At 36.0% G+C, this 17,501-nt stretch overlaps 1 protein-coding gene across 2 annotated transcripts in view; it reads left to right on the top strand.

The window, feature by feature from the left end:
• Positions 1-4,546: 4,546 nt before the first annotated feature.
• The window catches only part of Spmip4 (sperm microtubule inner protein 4), a 34,587-nt gene continuing 21,632 nt past the window's right edge, over positions 4,547-17,501 (top strand). For both annotated transcript variants that reach the window (XM_046463594.2, XM_046463592.2), the window contains exons 1-4: positions 4,547-5,011; positions 5,621-5,778; positions 12,708-12,884; positions 17,055-17,126. In XM_046463594.2, the coding sequence (XP_046319550.1) occupies positions 5,645-5,778; positions 12,708-12,884; positions 17,055-17,126 (383 nt within the window). In that variant the 5' untranslated portion in view covers positions 4,547-5,011; positions 5,621-5,644. The remainder of the gene's footprint in view (positions 5,012-5,620; positions 5,779-12,707; positions 12,885-17,054; positions 17,127-17,501) is intronic.

Below are 17,501 nucleotides of genomic sequence, written 5' to 3'. Positions count from 1 at the left end.
TGAGTTAGAAAGAAATAGACTGAACACACCAATAACAAATATAGAAATTGAAAAAGTACTTTTAAAAATCTCTCAATAAAGTAGGACCAGATGGCTTCATAGCTTAATTCTGCAAAGCATTCAAAGAAGAACTAATATGAATACTTGTTTCAACTCTTCCAAAAAATAGTTTGAGGGAATACTTCCAAACACATTTTATGAGACCAGGATCACGCTGATATTTAAGCCAAAGATACCACAAGAAAAGAAAACTATAGGCCAATTTCTTTGAGGATTTTTGGATCAATATTTATCAATGAAACATTAGCAAAACAAATCCAGCAGCACATGCAAAAGAATATATATTATAACTAAGTGAGATACATCCGTGACATGAAAGGCTGATTTGTCATATCCAAATCAATGTGATGTATCACAGTAATAAAATGAAAGGTAAAGCCACGTGATCATCTCAAATTCAAGTCAGAAAAAGCATCCAACAAAGTCTCATTTTCTTATTTAATAAAAACTCTCAACAGTCTATAGAAGAAAAGTTCCTTGATAAAATAAGGCCATTTGTGAAAAACCTACAGTGAAGTCAATGGGACAAAATTGGAAGCTTTTCCACTAAGATCTTGTACAAACCAAGAAAACCCACTTCTATTCAACAAAGTACTGGAAGTACTAGGAAGAACAGCAAAAAAAAAAAAAAAAACGTAACTAAATGGGAAAGGAAGACTCTCTCCTTGTAGCTGACATAATTCTATATGTAAAATTCTTCAAAGATTACACACACACACACACACACACAAATACAAGCTATGAAAACTAATAAATGGATTCAGTGAAGTTGCAAGCTAAAAGATGAACATAAAAACATCAGTAGTATTTTTACACACAAATAATGGCCTAATTGGTAAAGAAATCAAGAAAGCAATCTCATTTATCATAGCACCAAAAATAATTAACTCTCTAGGACCAAGTTTAACCAAAGCAGCAAAAGATCTATATACAGAAAAGACAATGAAAAAGTGGGCAAAAGATCTGAATAGACATAACATTGAAGACACAAAAATGGCCAGCACATAGATGAAAAGATGCTTCACATCATTAATTATCATAGAAGTGCAAATCAAAACCACTATATGATGCCACCTCACTCCCACTAGGATGACTTTTATTAAAAAGTCAAAGATGAAATTGAAGGGGTTGCTCAGTGGTAAAGCATTTGCAAGGCCCTGGGTTGATCCTCAGCACTGAAAAAAGTTAAATTAGAAAATCAAAGATAGCAAATGTTGGCAAAAGTGTGAAGAAAACTGTTAGTGGAAATGTAAATCAGTAGAGCCATTTTTGAAAAACGGTATGAAAGTTTCTAAAGAAATTAAAAATATAACTACCCTATGACCCAGAAGCCCTCCTCTGAGCATATACCCAAAGGAAATAAAATCACTACATCTCAAAGAATATCTGCACTCCCATGTTCATTGCTTCACCATTCACAGTAGCAAAGATTATACAATATTTTTCATAGAAATAGAAAAATCAATCATAAAATTCACATGGAAACATAAAAGAGCCCTAGTAGCCAAAACAATTCTTAGAAAGATAAACAAAGTTAGAAGTACCACACTTCCTGATTTAATATTATATTGCAAAGCTGTAGAATCATTGCCACACTACACACAATGGAATATTATTCAGTACTAACAAATAATGTGATATTGTCATTTGCTAAAATGGATGTTACACTGAATGAAACAAGCTAACCACAGAAAAAAATATATATTTCATGATATCACTTATATGAGGTGTCTGACCTCATATCTGTGTGAATTCAGGAATATTCAGAGGTGCAATGATTTGATTATGAAAGCTGTAACCTAATCAGTCCATCTTAGTTTTGCGTGTACTAACTGGGTAGTGACTATAGGCAGGTAAGCTGTGGCTGAAGGAGGTGGGTCAGCGGAAGCATGCCCTGCAAGGGTTCATTTTCCCTGCATCTCTTTCCTCTGGCCCTCTGCCTCCTGGCTGCCAGGAGTTGAATAGCACTTTTCACCATGCCCTTTACCATGATATTCTGCCTAACCTTAGACCCAGAGTTGGTTGACCATGGAATGAGCCTCTGAAACCATGAGCCAAAGTAAACTTTTCCTTCTCTAAGTTGTTCTTGTCAGGAGTTTGTGTTAGTCAGATGTTTGTCACTGTAAACAACGAGATCATGAAGGTGGTTCTTAAAAACATGAGTGTGTTTTTAAGATGAGGAAGGGTCCTGAACTAGCACCTTTGCTCTGTCTCGCCATGCAATGCGCTCAGTCATGTTTTGATGCAGCAAGAAGGCCCTACTAGATGCTGAGTAGATGCATAATGCTCTTGAACTTCCCAGCCTCCAGAATGGTGAGTTAAATAAACTCCTATTCTTTTAAAATTATCCAGTCTGTGGTATTCAGTTACAGCAATAGAAAATGGACTAAGGCAGTTACTCAAGGGGAAAATTTGAATATTAGAACATCATTTAACTCATTTGTAGTTTAATTTTAAAGACAGCAGAATTGTATGTATGTGCATGTGTGTGTATTTTAATTGTCCTACTAGTAAGTAGATATATACACTGGAATCAATAAGGTTTAAAGTCTTGCACTTTAAAAATGTGTATTTTTTTAATCATGGAGAGGTTTTCCAATACATCTTATAGGCAAGTAACAGATCCAAATGTTTTCATTTTTTAAATATTTTTATCTGCCAAGGAGTGATCCTCAAATTTTTATTTAATTCATTTTCAAATACCACTTTGTTAAAGGTCTCTGTAACAGACTTAAAAGAAAGGTTATAAACTAATTCAAGCTTTACATTATTATATTCTTTCTGCATATTCTTTAAATGAAGAGGAAAGGTCTAGGCATAAGTTGGAATTTTTGTCAACCCAGACACAGTATTAGAGACATATACTTTTTTCATTCCCAGATTTCATCTTCCCTGGATTACTAGGAAATGATAAAGTGAAAGAAATCAAAATGTCAGAAGCAGAAGGAAGGTAAACTGAGGTGATCTACTGACCCCACTGGCCATGATTTACCTAAGAAGTCAGTCACTTTGAGTATCCATGAGTCGAAGACCACTTTGTGTTGTTGGGAATCACCTTCACATAATCTGCTGGCTGAGGCAAATGAGTTAAATCTCAAATGCTAGAAATACAGTATATTGGTCAAACACAATAGATTCAATCTTGACCATCCCTGAGAAACTTTCAGATGAAGAAGCATTTCCAAAGAGAACAATTGTGTAAAAAGATTCTGACAATCTTTCTTACTTATCAATGAATTTTTCAAATAAAACTTATAAGAATATATCAAGAGCTATGTAATGTTTTGAACAGCCAACAATAAAAAAAAAAAAACTTATAAGAAATAATTACATTTTCCTACCCCTTAGGCTCATTTGAACTAAAATAAAATTTCAAACATACAACCTGGTAAATAGCACTATATATCCTGCTCATTCAACCTGGGGTTACCAAAACCTTCCTGGTGTCATCATCAAGACAGCTCTGATTCGCCTATTATACTGTTATTTTCTCCCAGGAAGACTCAGGCCAAGATGAAATGGGACTAAGGTGCAGCACAGAGAAAAGGAGGAATATGGAAAGCACTGGAAGGCTGGAAGGCTGGAAGGCTGGGAGTGTGAAATGGGCTAGGCTGAGAGGGAATTTAATTGGAGATCCTGAGCCCAAGAGCAACAAAATGACAAAAGGCTAGGATGGCCTTTTATAAGAAATTGAAAAAAAATGGGTAAATGGATCAAAAGCCAACTTCACTTTATCCACCACTCTATCTCCAGCATGTCCTACTCTTCCAGGCTTAGAGCAGCAACTACAGGCAGGTGGGGAGAGGGCCAGGAGTACACAATTATCTGTCTGCCTATACCAATGCACCTTCCTTCCCCCATGTCGGCTAACATTTCCTAAGAAGGCAGAACACAAACAGAATACCTGTGGGTTGATGAAGAAGTATAAACAGGCGGAGAATAGCAAAGCACCTGTTACACCTCCCTTCTTAGGGGGGTCAATTTTGCAGCACTTTCTGAGTTCCTGCAGGCTGTTTTAGCTTTTCATTATGTAAAGGTAACCCTCCCACATCCTGTTACTTCAGAGATGGTGGGGGTCTGTACTCAACTATCATCACAAACTCAAGACCCTGGTTGGTGTAGAAACGTCGTTCGCATTAGTTTCTTTGGGGACTGGAGGAGACCTGGGATAATCGAGGTGGGTGGGGCTAAGCCGTAGGGGACAGCGTAGATAAAGGACTACATCTGTAGGCCGACCTGCCCATTTGCCAGTCATCGTCATCGTCCACCAGCGAAAGAAGAGCAAAGAATCGGGACGCTATCCCCAGGGGCTCCGCTTGCAGAACCCAGGAACCCAGGAGCTCACCAGGACGCCCCCTGCTACCCTCCCCGGGACCTGCTTTCTTCCTTCGCCCAGACCTAGAGAGCAAACGCCCCAGGCAGAGGCGTTATAATAGCCACCCTTGGACTGCACAGCGCTCGAAACAGAAAACGATTCTCCGGCAGCGGCCACCAGAGGGCACCTGCGGGCGACGCCCTGGGCGGAACCCTGCGAAAAGAAAAATCGTGAGAGGCGGGGCCAGGGGCTGGAGCGGCGGAAAAGCCCTTCGCTGCTCTCGGCAGTGCGTCTCGCCCTCTCTTCTCACTTCCGGTCCCACTTCCCTTCCAGACTGGCTTTCTCTGAGACCGCAAAGAGCTGCCCTCTGCTCCCCGCCCGGCACGCTGAAGCCCCCCCGCCCCTCAAGGATGCATTACCTAGTGCCGCGGTCACCGTCACCGTCACAGGCACCCTCAACCCCACCCCCAGCCCGTCCCCGGTCCCTCTCTCTCCCTCACCCGCACCTGTTCGCAAGCTCCCGGGGATCCCAGGTGCGGGCAACCGGGAAATTCCACGCCCCGCGGAGACCCGCCAGCTCTGGGGAGGGGAAAGGGGGACGCGCAATCCAGTGACGCTCCCGGGCAAATATCCCAGGTGCGTTTGAACCCCTCAGCAGGCTCGGCCACTGCTCCCAGGACCCGCGGCCCTGGCCAGTGCACCCTGTTGGTTCCCCCCAAGTTGAAGGGAGGGATACGCGGGTACCCGACCAGTCTGGGAACCCGGAATCCCATATGGAGTCCCATTCATGCTGTACAACTGGGTTCCCGCCTTTTTGCAATGGGATTCTTGTCCAGAATCTGCGAATCTTCTAGGAGGACAGTTCTTGGTTTTGTTAGAATGAGAAGTTTCCCTGATTTTTAGAAAGACCACGGGGGTAAAATTCAGCTGAGTGTTCTTGAATAGTTATGATTAAATTTGAAGCAACAACTGAATTTTAGTCGGTTGGGTGCGAAGTAGCAGATTTGTATGGACCTACAGGCCTGCAGTGTAGTATGCAGACTCTTAGAAACATCTTCCACTTTGTGGATTTGTTTTAGTTGAAATTCATTTCCACAGAACTTAAATTGCTATTTCTTACTGATTTTACATCAGAGGATCCACAGACTTTCCTGGATTGCAGCCACGGGTTAAAGGGCTTGGTGGTACAAAACATTTTTCCGGCCCAGTTTCCCAGACCAAATTTGTCCTCTTTTTCTCTTCTAGATTGTGCCTTTTTAGCCAAGAAGTATGGAGGTGATTCATGGCAGGCCCTACTGTTGCAGGGAGTTAGAAAGAGCTGACATTCTCTCAGACACTTTGTTCTCTAATGAACTACACACTCCGCTACTATCAACCACTCGCCCAACTGCCTCAGAAGACAGGTAAAACAAAAATTAGAAGCAACAACTTTAAAAATGGTTTCAATATATTAGTGTATTTTTTATGAAAAAATAAAAAGTAAACATTTGTTCTGGGGCTCTTGTGTTTATCACATCATAGGGAAGGGAAAACATGACCATGTAGTGTCCCTATTTGTTAGGAACTTGGCGAAAGTAAGTTGATGTGTAATTTGATTCAGACATCAAATTCTTCACTACATTCTAGAACTCTAGAGTGGTCACTTCCATCATTTAAAAATTAATTTTAGTCAAGATTTTTTGTTTTATGAAAAGTGTTTGTGGTAGTTCACTTTCATCCTCTAACACCATCTGCTCAAAAATACTCCCAGGATTTGTTGCTCATAGTTACTGTATGAATATTTGCTTTACAAAATTTCCTATAACATATTACTCATTATGATTAAAATCTAACATATGGAGTGATTACTGTGTGTCAGCACTGTACTAAGTGCTTTATGTGCAGTAATTCTTTTAATCCTCATGATAACCTTATGAGATGCAAACTATTATCCCCATTTTACATATGAACAGATACAGACAAGTAATTTACCAAGAACTTAGTGTCTGCTTTTCCTATATCTGGTTTATTTGAATTATTTTGAGGGAGGGAAAAAAAATCTCAAAACACTAGGTGAATAGCCTGTGTAGTCATGTTCCCGTTTTGTGATTCAGACTCTTCGAAACATCTTCAACTTTGTGGATTTGTTTCAGTTGAAATTTTTAATTGGCCAGATTTCTTAGTTAAGAATTATTTTTAGAAACTCAGACAGAAAATCACCTACCTTCAGTTTGAAAATTTCCAAAATAAGACATCACTACCATGAAAGTAGTTCATTACATTTTTGTTGTTGTTTGTTGTTTTATTTTTTAGTTGTAGTTGGACACAATACTTTTATTTTATTTATTAATTTTTATGTGATGCTGAGGATCAAACCCAGGGCCTCGCACATGCTAGGTGAGAACTCTACCACAACCCCAGCCTGCATTACATTTTTTAATGTTCTTGATCATTAGATAATTCTTTCTAATGAGAACATTTTTTTTTCCTTGTAATTTCTACCTGATGATTCTGGTTCTTCCCTCTGAAGCCATGAAAATAATAAAACTCAGCATCCCCATGCTAGCAGCCCTTGAAGAGTTTGAAGACTCTTTTGGCCCCTCTATAGGTTCTTGTTGCCAGATGCAACAGCATTCTCCCAGATTTTGCTCTGCTTGCATTGAGGCTTTCACCATCTTGATCAGACTTCATGGATCTATTCCAGTTTACGGATATACTATTTACATTCATCAAGAAAAAGAAAGGTTTTTCTTTTAATTACAAAGGTAATGTGCTCTTTACACATAATTTGGAAACCGAAAAAAAATCCAGAGAAAACAAATTCTCCATTTATCCAACAGAAAAAATATGAATTAAAGAACAAGGAAGAAAACTTGTATACATCTTTTATCCAGAAACAGTAATCACTGAAATTTATAACTCAATGTTTCTTCTTAATTTTTTTTAAATGTAAAGATCATATTCAACAAAATTTTTTGTAAACTGATACTATTAATGAAAAGGAATATTTTTATTTGGAGAGGAAAGGGCTCTGTTCACTTCTATTCTGCATCAGACCTTGCTGCTCCTATTCTACTGCTGTAATATGATTCATAAGAGTAGCTTTCAGCTCAAAATTCCAGCTTTTTTCCACTCCAAGGATCATCAGATTAGAGAGAGCTTCCCTTGAGTCAGAGGAAACCTGTAGCAGATCATATTTGACCTGGGGATAGGCAGTTATCCCTGACAAAAATAGCAATGTATATTTGGCCAAAAAGAGATGGGTAAAAATTTAGGCTAATTCACTGTGCCTTCAAAAAGCATTCATTTGGCAGGTACAGTGGTGCATGCCTATAATTCCAGTGACTTGGGATGCTGAGATAGTAGTATCACAATTTGAAGGCCAGTCTCAGTGACTTAGTGAGGCCCTGAGCAACCTGGTGAGACCCTGTCTCAAATTTTTAAAAAATAGAAAGGGGTTGGGGATATGGCTCAGTGGTTAAGTACCCTTGGGTTCAATCCCCAGTACCAAAAACAAAAGCAAAAGCACTCATCAGTAGCTTTTCACTGAAATATTGATTCCTTTACCTAAGTGGTCTGTGGTTGGGCGATGTTTGACTCCAAAATCCCTTAACTAGTGTAAGATTCAAAAGGAACACATTTGAGAAAATACTGCCTTTCATTAACTGTAAAATTAAATACACATCTGATCAGCTAGTTAAAAACTGCCATAAAAGATTATTTGAAACAATACTTAGATATCAAGGATATGCTTGGCTCCTAATAACTGAAACTTACTTTCCCTTTTCATGTGAATTCTTTCCTTTCACAGTCCCCTGATTGAGAAAGCCAGGATGATCATGTGTTCTCAGAACCTATCTTAACTCCCTCTTAAAAAGCAGTCAGATAGTTTATATAAGATTCACTTTTCCCTAAATGTTATTCTTCTGAACTTCTCTGGAAAGTATCGTCATGGTAACAGTAGCACCTCCTCCCTATCATTGCTGAGGCTTGCTTCTTCAGAACAAATTCTGGGTCTATGACTCCCAATGCAAACCATAGGGCTTTTGTAAGTGAAACAAAACAAAACAAATCAAAAAGCTCCTGGTTTTTAGGGACTGTCCATCCTAATGATAAGGGCGAACCTGAATCACAGCATACATCAGCTCTCAGCAGCTCAATTTCCTAAACACAGGTCAACTTTTTAACCCTTTTAAAATATGAATTATTTTGAAATAACTTGGCAATTTTAATAGTGATGTAAAATGGTTCTCAAATAAGCCACCTCATTTCCTTTTTTGTACAAGACAACACCATCTAGCTCTGCATTGTTACCTAGGACTGGTTTTCGACAAAGGTATATCAAAATCACCTGAGGTGGGGGCTAGGGTTGTGGCTCAATGGTAGAATGCCTGCCTAGCACATGCGAGAAGCTGAGTTAAATCCTCAGCACCACATAAAAATAAATAAATAAAATAAAGGTATTATGTCCAACTACAACTAAAAAAAAAATTTTAAAAAATCTCATCTGAGGATCTTTCTGAAAATACTCATCACCAGGCTCCATCTGTATGTAGTCTGACTTACTAGGTCTTACAGCAAGGAAGTCTATATTTTTTTAAAAGTTTTTAGTTCATTTTGTGAATAACTGGGCTAGCAGAAAACACTGGAAACAGAAATAAAACCAAGATTCTATTTGGATTATGTTTCTGGCTTACCCACGATCAAGAGCAAGTTAATAATCTTTATACCCAGTACTTCAATTACTTTACTTGTATATTTTATAACAATTATTGTAGTCACTATTTCATACACCCTCACTTGATCTCTTTTAAGAATATTAAGTACATAAACAGGTAGTGTATTATTTTGTATTTCTTTTATTGAAAATTTAACAGCGGCAGTGACAGCTACTCAAAATCATCACAGATTCCTATTTCCTTTTTCCATTCACCTGACTTCTTACCTCTTGCAAGTTATCAAATTCATTAGGCAAACAAACATTACTTAAAGAAGTATCTTGATATTTGCTTAGTATATTTCATTATTGATTCCCATTTTGCTTCTGAATTTACTTCATTGCTTTCTGATTCTTTAATATTTTTTTTATCATTAGCATTCTGCTAACTAAAAAGGAATATGTTATATTTGTTGTTTTCCTTTAATCCTGCCTCCCAATAATTTGTAACTAAATTTAGCCCTTTTGATACGGGATATGGTACTTAAAATTCTATAAAATAACTTCAAATGAGACACTGGTTCATCCACAGAAAATGCATCTTTCCTCAAAATAAGTATGATACTTAATTTCCATCGGCTATAGATTGCAGCATCTGTAATTTGATCATTATCCTTTTTGTTATGGAGATGTGTTTTGTTAAACTTTTAAATTATTTTCATCTGAAAACCTCATATTTTAACTTGGTTCCTCCTATATAGTACTTTAAGCATTATAGGGTGGGAGGCCATAAGACCCTAAAATAAAAGAGAAACATGACTAATTTTGCACTGTCCTTTATTTTTAAATGGCTATTTGCAATTTACCACCTTTAGGTGGATGCCAGCTCACATGATTGATTAACATTTTCTACTGGCTTATCCTCTGGGACAGAGTAATATATGGGGGTCAAATGTTGAGAAATGGACTCATTTATGATTTAAATGTAACTTTTACAGAGCTAAATATTAAAGCTTAGTTTGTCATTAATCACATGTATTTAAATATTTTTCACTTGTCATGTCCTCCAAACCATGACTGTTGATCACAGTCAGACCTCAAAGGCCCTATCAGCTCTCTGACAGCTGAATACCAGCATCCCTCTACAGCACCCAAAATCGATAGTCACCAAGACTCTCCTTGACTAACTAGTAGCAGGGGTTGATAAACTTTTTCTTTAAATAATCAGATATTTTAGAATTTACTATCTCTGGCACAACTACTCCATTCTACCATAACAATGCAAAAGCAGCTAAACACTGTAGACAATGCATAAAAGAATGGCTGTGGCTGCATTCAGATAAAATAATTATTTACAAAAAAAAGGTAGTGGGTTGGATTTAACCTATAGGCCATAGTTGGCCAACCTTTGGTCTAATGACTTCATAAGACAGTATAATCCTGAGTGTTACTTCTTCATTCCATTCAGTACTTTTAATAGAGGGATTACATTAAGCCAAGCACTGTACTGGCACAAAGAAAAACATGGCACAGTTTTGACTCTGAGCTCCCCTTTCGTGTCTCTGACTGGCTCTCCATTGCTCTTATAGTATAGTCCAATATTGCCCTTTTTTCCTCTCGTGCTTCACCTCTCACCATAGCTCTTCTCTACTGTGTCCTAATATCCTGAACTTTACATTAGCTCTATTAACATAGTCCAAAATTCAACCCTAGTTTCACAGCCCTTCAGATCTGAGTGATTCTGCTGAAAGCCTTGGGGAACACCTCAAACTTTATTCAAATTCCTAGGATGAGAATGGGGTGGCACTTTAGAATCTTGTCCCATCTGAATTTGGGTTCCTGGTTTCACTTACACTGATCCTATTCAGCAACCTATTGACCCAGGGGCAAAACTTAATTCAGTTTTCTCAAAAATCATTCCTCAGTTTTCTCCGAAGATCTCATCCAAACAGAGCATTTGTGAGCCTGGTAAACTTCACTGAACTGTTGAGGAACAAGTAGATCTTTTATAATATTTGTACTATTACTTTACAGTACTCTCCATTTGAAAAAAAAAAATAAGATGATCTCTAGACAAGACAATGAGGAATTCTTTTCCACAAATGGTGCTGGAACATTGGATTTCGACATGCAAAAGAATAAATTGATTCCTTATCTCATACCATATATAAAGATTAACTTGTCATCAATCAAAACTCTAAGAAGAAAACAGGGATAAATCATCTTGGATTTGACAATATATTCTTAGCTGTTACGCCCAAATCAAGCAAAAGGAAACAAATTGAACTGCATGATAATTAAAAACTTTTGTGTTTCCATGATACTATCAAGTAAGCAAAAAGAAATGTATATCACAGAACAGGAGAAAATATTTGCATGTCATATCTAACAGAGACCTGTATCTATGATATATAAAGAACTCTTACAACTCAAAAATAAAGCAAATAACTTGATTTAGAAATACAAAGGATCCGATAAACTTTTCTCCAAAGAAGATATACAAATGGCCAATAGTAACATGAAAAAATTTCAAATATCATTAGTCATTTGGAAAATGCAAATCAAAACCAAAATAACACTTCATACCTATTATTAAATGGGCTATAATAAAAATTATCTTTTTAAACACAATAACAACTGTTGGCAAGAATGTGGGGAAATTGACTCTCATATAATACTGGTGGAAATTTAAAAATGGAGAAACTGCAATAGAAAACAGTTTGACAGTTCCTTAACAAATTAAACTCAGAATTTCAATATAACTCAGACATTTAGCTTCTTCATATACTCCATGAAAGTTAAAAACAAGTATTCAAACAAAAACTTGGACATGCGTATTCACAGTGGCATTGTTCCCAACAGTCAATTATCCGACAACTGATGAACAGCTAAACAAAATGTGGTATATCCATATATTGGAATGTTATGTGGCTATTAAAAAGAACAAAGTACAGACACATGCTACAACATGGATGAACCTTGAAACCATTATATTAAGCACATCAGAGGCCAGGTGCAATGGCACACATCTGTAATCCCAGCAATTTGGGAGGCTGAGGCAGGAGGATTGCAAATTCAAAGCCAGCCTCAGCAACTTAGTGAGGCCCTCAGAAGAAGAAAGAGGGCTGTAGATGTGGCTCAGTGGTTAAGTACCCCTGAGTTCAATTCAAAGTACCAAAAAAAGAAAAAAAGCCCATCAGAAAAGACTACATATTATATAATTCAATATATATAATTCAATTTATATGAAATGTCCAAAATAGGCAAACCTATAGAGCAAGAAACTAGATTAGTAGTTGCTTAGGGCTGGAAGGATAAAAGAGGTATAGTGGATGAAGACTTAAGAGTACAGATTTTTTTTTTAGATGAGAATATTCTAAAATTGTACATATCTATCTGTAAATAAACCAAAAATCATTGAATTATATATCCAAAGTTGATTAATTCTATAGCATGTGAGTCATTTCTCAATATTATTTTAGATAAATATACTACCACTGTTTGGTGGCAGGGAGATAATCTGTAGGAATCAGGAATTTAACCTCAGTTCTTGGGTAGTCCCATGATGCCTAAATACCCAGAAAGTATCATAATATACCCAGTACTGAGAATTCTCTGTTCTATCTAAAAATACTTATGAAGAAATGGAAATTTTAATTGTTGCTGAACAATTTCAAGTCTCTTTTATTCTAACAGGTATCAGGAATTAAGGGAGTCACTCCACCAATGTAAGCTTCCATGGGGTGCTGAAAGGGAATATGGTGGGATTATACCGATTTCGCTGCCTGATGAACACAGGCCGAAATATGAGCCTCCTTGTGTCATGGGCAAAGGACATCAGCATTATGGATTTGGTGGAGAAACCTGGCCAAGGTAACTAAACTTGCTGCTATTCACATAAAGATTGTTATTATCCATTTTCTCTATTTCTACTCAATCTTTTGTAAACTTAAATATGCCTCCAAACTAATTTCTTTTACTATGAATAAAAAGACACAGATAGTAAAATTAATTATGATTTCTAATCATGAAATCATAAAAAGCCTGTTTATTAAATATTTTAATGTCCTTAGAGATGATAAAGTATTCTAAAAAATTCTGATTAACTTATTCCCTTACTTATCTTATTAAGTGAGAATATGAGAGAAAAATGGATATTAAACATGTTTTTTGTCTGAACAAAGAATTAGCCTAATTTGTGCAGATGTTCTTGGTTTTTGGAACTTTTGATTTGTAATTTTTTCACCAATCTTTGTAGTCATTAAAATTCTCTGTCAAATGTTTTCAAAAGTATTTATGTATTTCAATAATAACATAAATTTTTAAAGTCACTTTCAGCAACTCTATTCACAGAAGTTAAAACTGAAGACAGAGCAAAAAAATTTGAGCAGGAAATTAAATTTCAAATTGAATATTTATTAAAGATTACTTAATTTTAATTATGAAATTCAGAGAATAATCCATCAAACCATGGCACAAAGACTACTTTCTTCTTTTTTATCTAACAATACTGATTACCTGGTTTACTAACAGTCTAGCTAGTTTTTTTTGTTCTATAACAAGCAAAAGAAGTAAAACAGATAAGACAAGCCATAGCTAGAGAGAGAAACATTAAAAATAGGGACATATGTGGCTGATAATCTTATCAAGACCTCAGTAAATCAGTAAAAAGCTGACAGACAAAAAGGCCCAACAGAGAGAGAGAGAGAGAGAGAGATTGATCCTTGTCCTCACTGGGGACAAAAACCCAGACATGCCCTCAGTGATGCATCTCCTCCAGCCACACTTTACTTGCCTGTAATTACTACCCAGTTAATCTCTCTCAGGTGATTAACGTGTTGATTAGATTAAGACTCTCATAACCCAATAATTTCACCTCTAAATTTTCTTACATTGTCTCACACATGACCTTTTGGGGCACCTAATATCTACACCATAAAACTCATCATTTATTCATTTATCTATTCAGTAATTTAAGTATAGAAAGTATTGTTTTACAGACCTGGGGGTTATAACTCTTTATGGAATTTAAGCTATTGTCCTCCAAAATTTGAATATTAAACAATATGCAGTAGTATAAAGAATTAGAAATATTTGGATAGAATTTCAGTGTGTAAAAAGAAGGCCAAAGATTAAGTGAAAGGTTTGTGTTGGTCTTGCTGAATGCAGCCCCAAGACACTAAGAAAAGAAATACTTGTTTCACTTAGAATGCCTGTTACCCCTGACTCACAAATGTAGGTTAATGTCTTTCATTCTTTTCATGCCTCTTTATGTCAAATATTATCATTTTAGCATATTCCTCTCTTAAAAATATATTTAGGACAAATTTCTGTCTTCATATATAGGGCTAATTGCTTGGCAAACAACTACAGAATAGGATTTACCTTGTTTCCTAACAAGGAATAACTGCTATTACCATATTTTTCTTTCTCCCTTAAAAAAAGCCTTTTATACAAAAATAGCAATGTTTTACAGCTCTCTTTATGGGTGAAGCCTCAATTTTTAAACCTTTAAAAAAAAAAAAAAGGTTTTCTCTAGCAACCACACCCTACCACCTCCTTTGGTAGAAGGTTTTGTGAGAAACAGGATCACTCCTTTGCCTTACCAACTCTTTGTCCTGTGCCTTTGGAAATGAAAAGTACCTAGTCCTTTGGAAAAGGTCCAGGAGGTGAGACATCCTAAAGTATGTCATCTGGGGTTAAGAAATTTTTTTAAAAAAAGCATTACTTACTAAATAAAATGTAATTACCTGTGTTTCTATACACATGTTCCAATACAATGTCCATATAATGCCACATGGGGCATTGCTGCCCCTTCTGAGTCTTCCTGACATAAAAGTATCAAAGTAAAACTCCTTTAAAGGAACTTTAGTAATATTTACTTACCTATAATATGCAAGTTTCAGAAATTCCAAGTAAGATCAGTCATCACCCAATTCAGCATCAATTCACTGAAGGAACAAAATCACAAAGTAATGAAAATGTATAACTTAGTGTTCACTTTCATAAACATTGATTTAAGTTTGGTAAAGTAGTAAAATTGTTCATTTTAGAAAAGGAAATTCTTCCTTTAAGCTACTGGTTAAAAGCTCTTAAAATAGATCTGCAGTGCTCTGTGAACTAAAGGATACTCTGAATTTCCTGACAACTTTGATTTTTCTAGTTTAATAATAATACTGAAAGATATTATGAATGATTTCATAAAGCAAAATTTCTCCTTAATAAAATTTGTACTTGTTTACTCTTTTATCAGGAGCCAGTCACCAATGAAAGTCAAACAACCTCTGCCATTCAATTTAATAAGTGGCATATATTGCAAAGTGTTTAGCACCTTTGGCTCTTGACCTGGAAATACTAGTTGCATCCTAAATTCATTGTGACAACCAAAATAAACCACCCCATATATTCCCATACTCTCCTGGAAATGTTGGAGCCCAAAGGGAAACAGTATGATTGTTTGAGACTCATTATACCTAACCCAACTCCTATATTCCAAATGCATATTAAGACAAGGTGAGCCTAAAAACCCCTGCAATTCTCTAGTTTGAAGAGATTAAAAGAGTAGGTTATCCTGTTAGTAAGGGAAAAAATCTTGAGAGAGACAAAGAGGCTCATGGTGAATGGGAAAATCATTATTCTACATTATTATTCTATTGCAAATCAAAAATTTCTGCAATATCTGAATCGATTCAGTGCTCACCAGCATTCCTTTCTTTTTTTCATCTTGAAAGGATAGTCATAGGTACTGGCACTGAGGTACATGAAAGGTGCAGTACCTTCCCTACATTTTGCAGTTTCCCACATTTGGAACATCCCCTTGCCCAAGTAAGATCCAGAAATCCACTTCCCAGCCTCCCTAGCCTCCAGGGTGCAGATGTATACACAAAAATTCTACTGATCACCCACATCTGCAGTGGATACTGATTTGCAGGTGACCAGTACCGACTCACTATAAAAATACAGAGTGAGCATTCAAAAGATATGGGGCAACCACAATGACAGGTGAGTACTACAATATGTCTGAAAATATTACAGGTGAGGCCAGCCTCTTCCCTCCCTCCTAGAGCGAACCACAGTTACCAATTTGGTGTGTCTCCTTCCATACCTTCTGTTACCTGTTTACATAGTTATGCATGTGCCCACTGAAATTTTATGGTGTTATTTTGTTTATATGTGAAATCATTTGATATGTAGTGTTAAGCAAGTTGATGTTTTTTTTCTTTACAATCTAGAGAGAGTCCTTTGTCAATAAACACAGATTTACTTTATTATTTTTAATTTTCTCATAATGTTCCACAATGTTTCACAGGTTATTTGACCACTCACATAGTTCTTTGATCCTTGCACAAATGTTTCCGTAGGGCATATCTTCAGTGAAAGTTCTGGGTCATAATATAAAATATTCAAAATATGAATTTTTTAATTTAGTAGATGTTCTAGATATCAATCCCTTCTATGTTATTTTTATTTCTTCCAATTTTTGTTTTATTTAAGCTCTTTGTAGTGTCCATTGTCTTATCAATGTGCTTTTGGCTTTTGAAATAAACATCTTATTTAAAAGGCCCTCTTTACCAGCTTAAAAAAAAAAAACATATTCCTATACATTTTCTTTCTTTCTTTTTTAAAATTTTTAATTGTAGTTGGACACAATGCCTTCATATTATTTGTTTACTTTTATGTGGTGCTGAGGATCGAACCCAGTGCCTCACACATGCTAGATAAGCATTCTGCCACTGAGTTACAGCCCCAGCCCTTTCTTTTTTAATATTTGTTTAGATTTATCCTCAATTCTTTAGATTTTTAATCTATCTGAAATTATCTTTTTGAATAATGTAGAGATGTATTATTTTCCAAATGGGTAGTGAATTTTTCCTGTACTGTTTATTGAAAAATATATACTTTTCAAATAATTTAAAATGCCATCTTTTCATATATTGTTTCTATATATTCATGATTGTATTAATCTACTTATCTTTTATAGTCTCCCCATTATACTGTGTTAATTTAAAAAGAGATTCAATTTAATATTTTCTTTCTTTTCAGAAAACTTCCTATTGAACAATACTATTATTTGACACGGAACCAAAAAAGTGACGTCTATGGAAATGATTCCTTGTAAGTTAGAGGTCCCCCTTCCCCTTACATGGGATCAAATAGTAATTTAAGTGGAAATTAGTTATATGAGAAACAAAAAAGCCCCCACATGGGAACTTTTAGAGAATTCTTCCTTTTTATTAAAATAGTGATCATTAACATTAGAAATTTTTAAAAAGCAGCAGCAGATAAACCAAAAGAAAGGGTTTGTAGCATTTAAACCAGTAAACAAAGAGTAAGAAATAAATGATAGCAATGTTCAAAGAGATTCCTACACGTCATCTTGATTCATGTTCTTACCTTGACCTATTTATTCAATATAATAAAAATCTGTTATATTTCTATTTCATTAAAAATTTTACAGAAAATGCCACAATGGCCCTCAACAAATTTTGA

Source organism: Marmota monax, unplaced genomic scaffold, assembly GCF_021218885.2.
Source record: "Marmota monax isolate L192 unplaced genomic scaffold, Marmota_monax_Labrador192_F-V1.1 WCK01_AAM20220418_F8-fsc00057, whole genome shotgun sequence".
NCBI lineage: Eukaryota > Metazoa > Chordata > Mammalia > Rodentia > Sciuridae > Marmota > Marmota monax.
The sequence above is the reverse complement of the archived record's forward strand: the minus strand, read 5'-3'. Positions and strand labels throughout refer to the sequence as shown.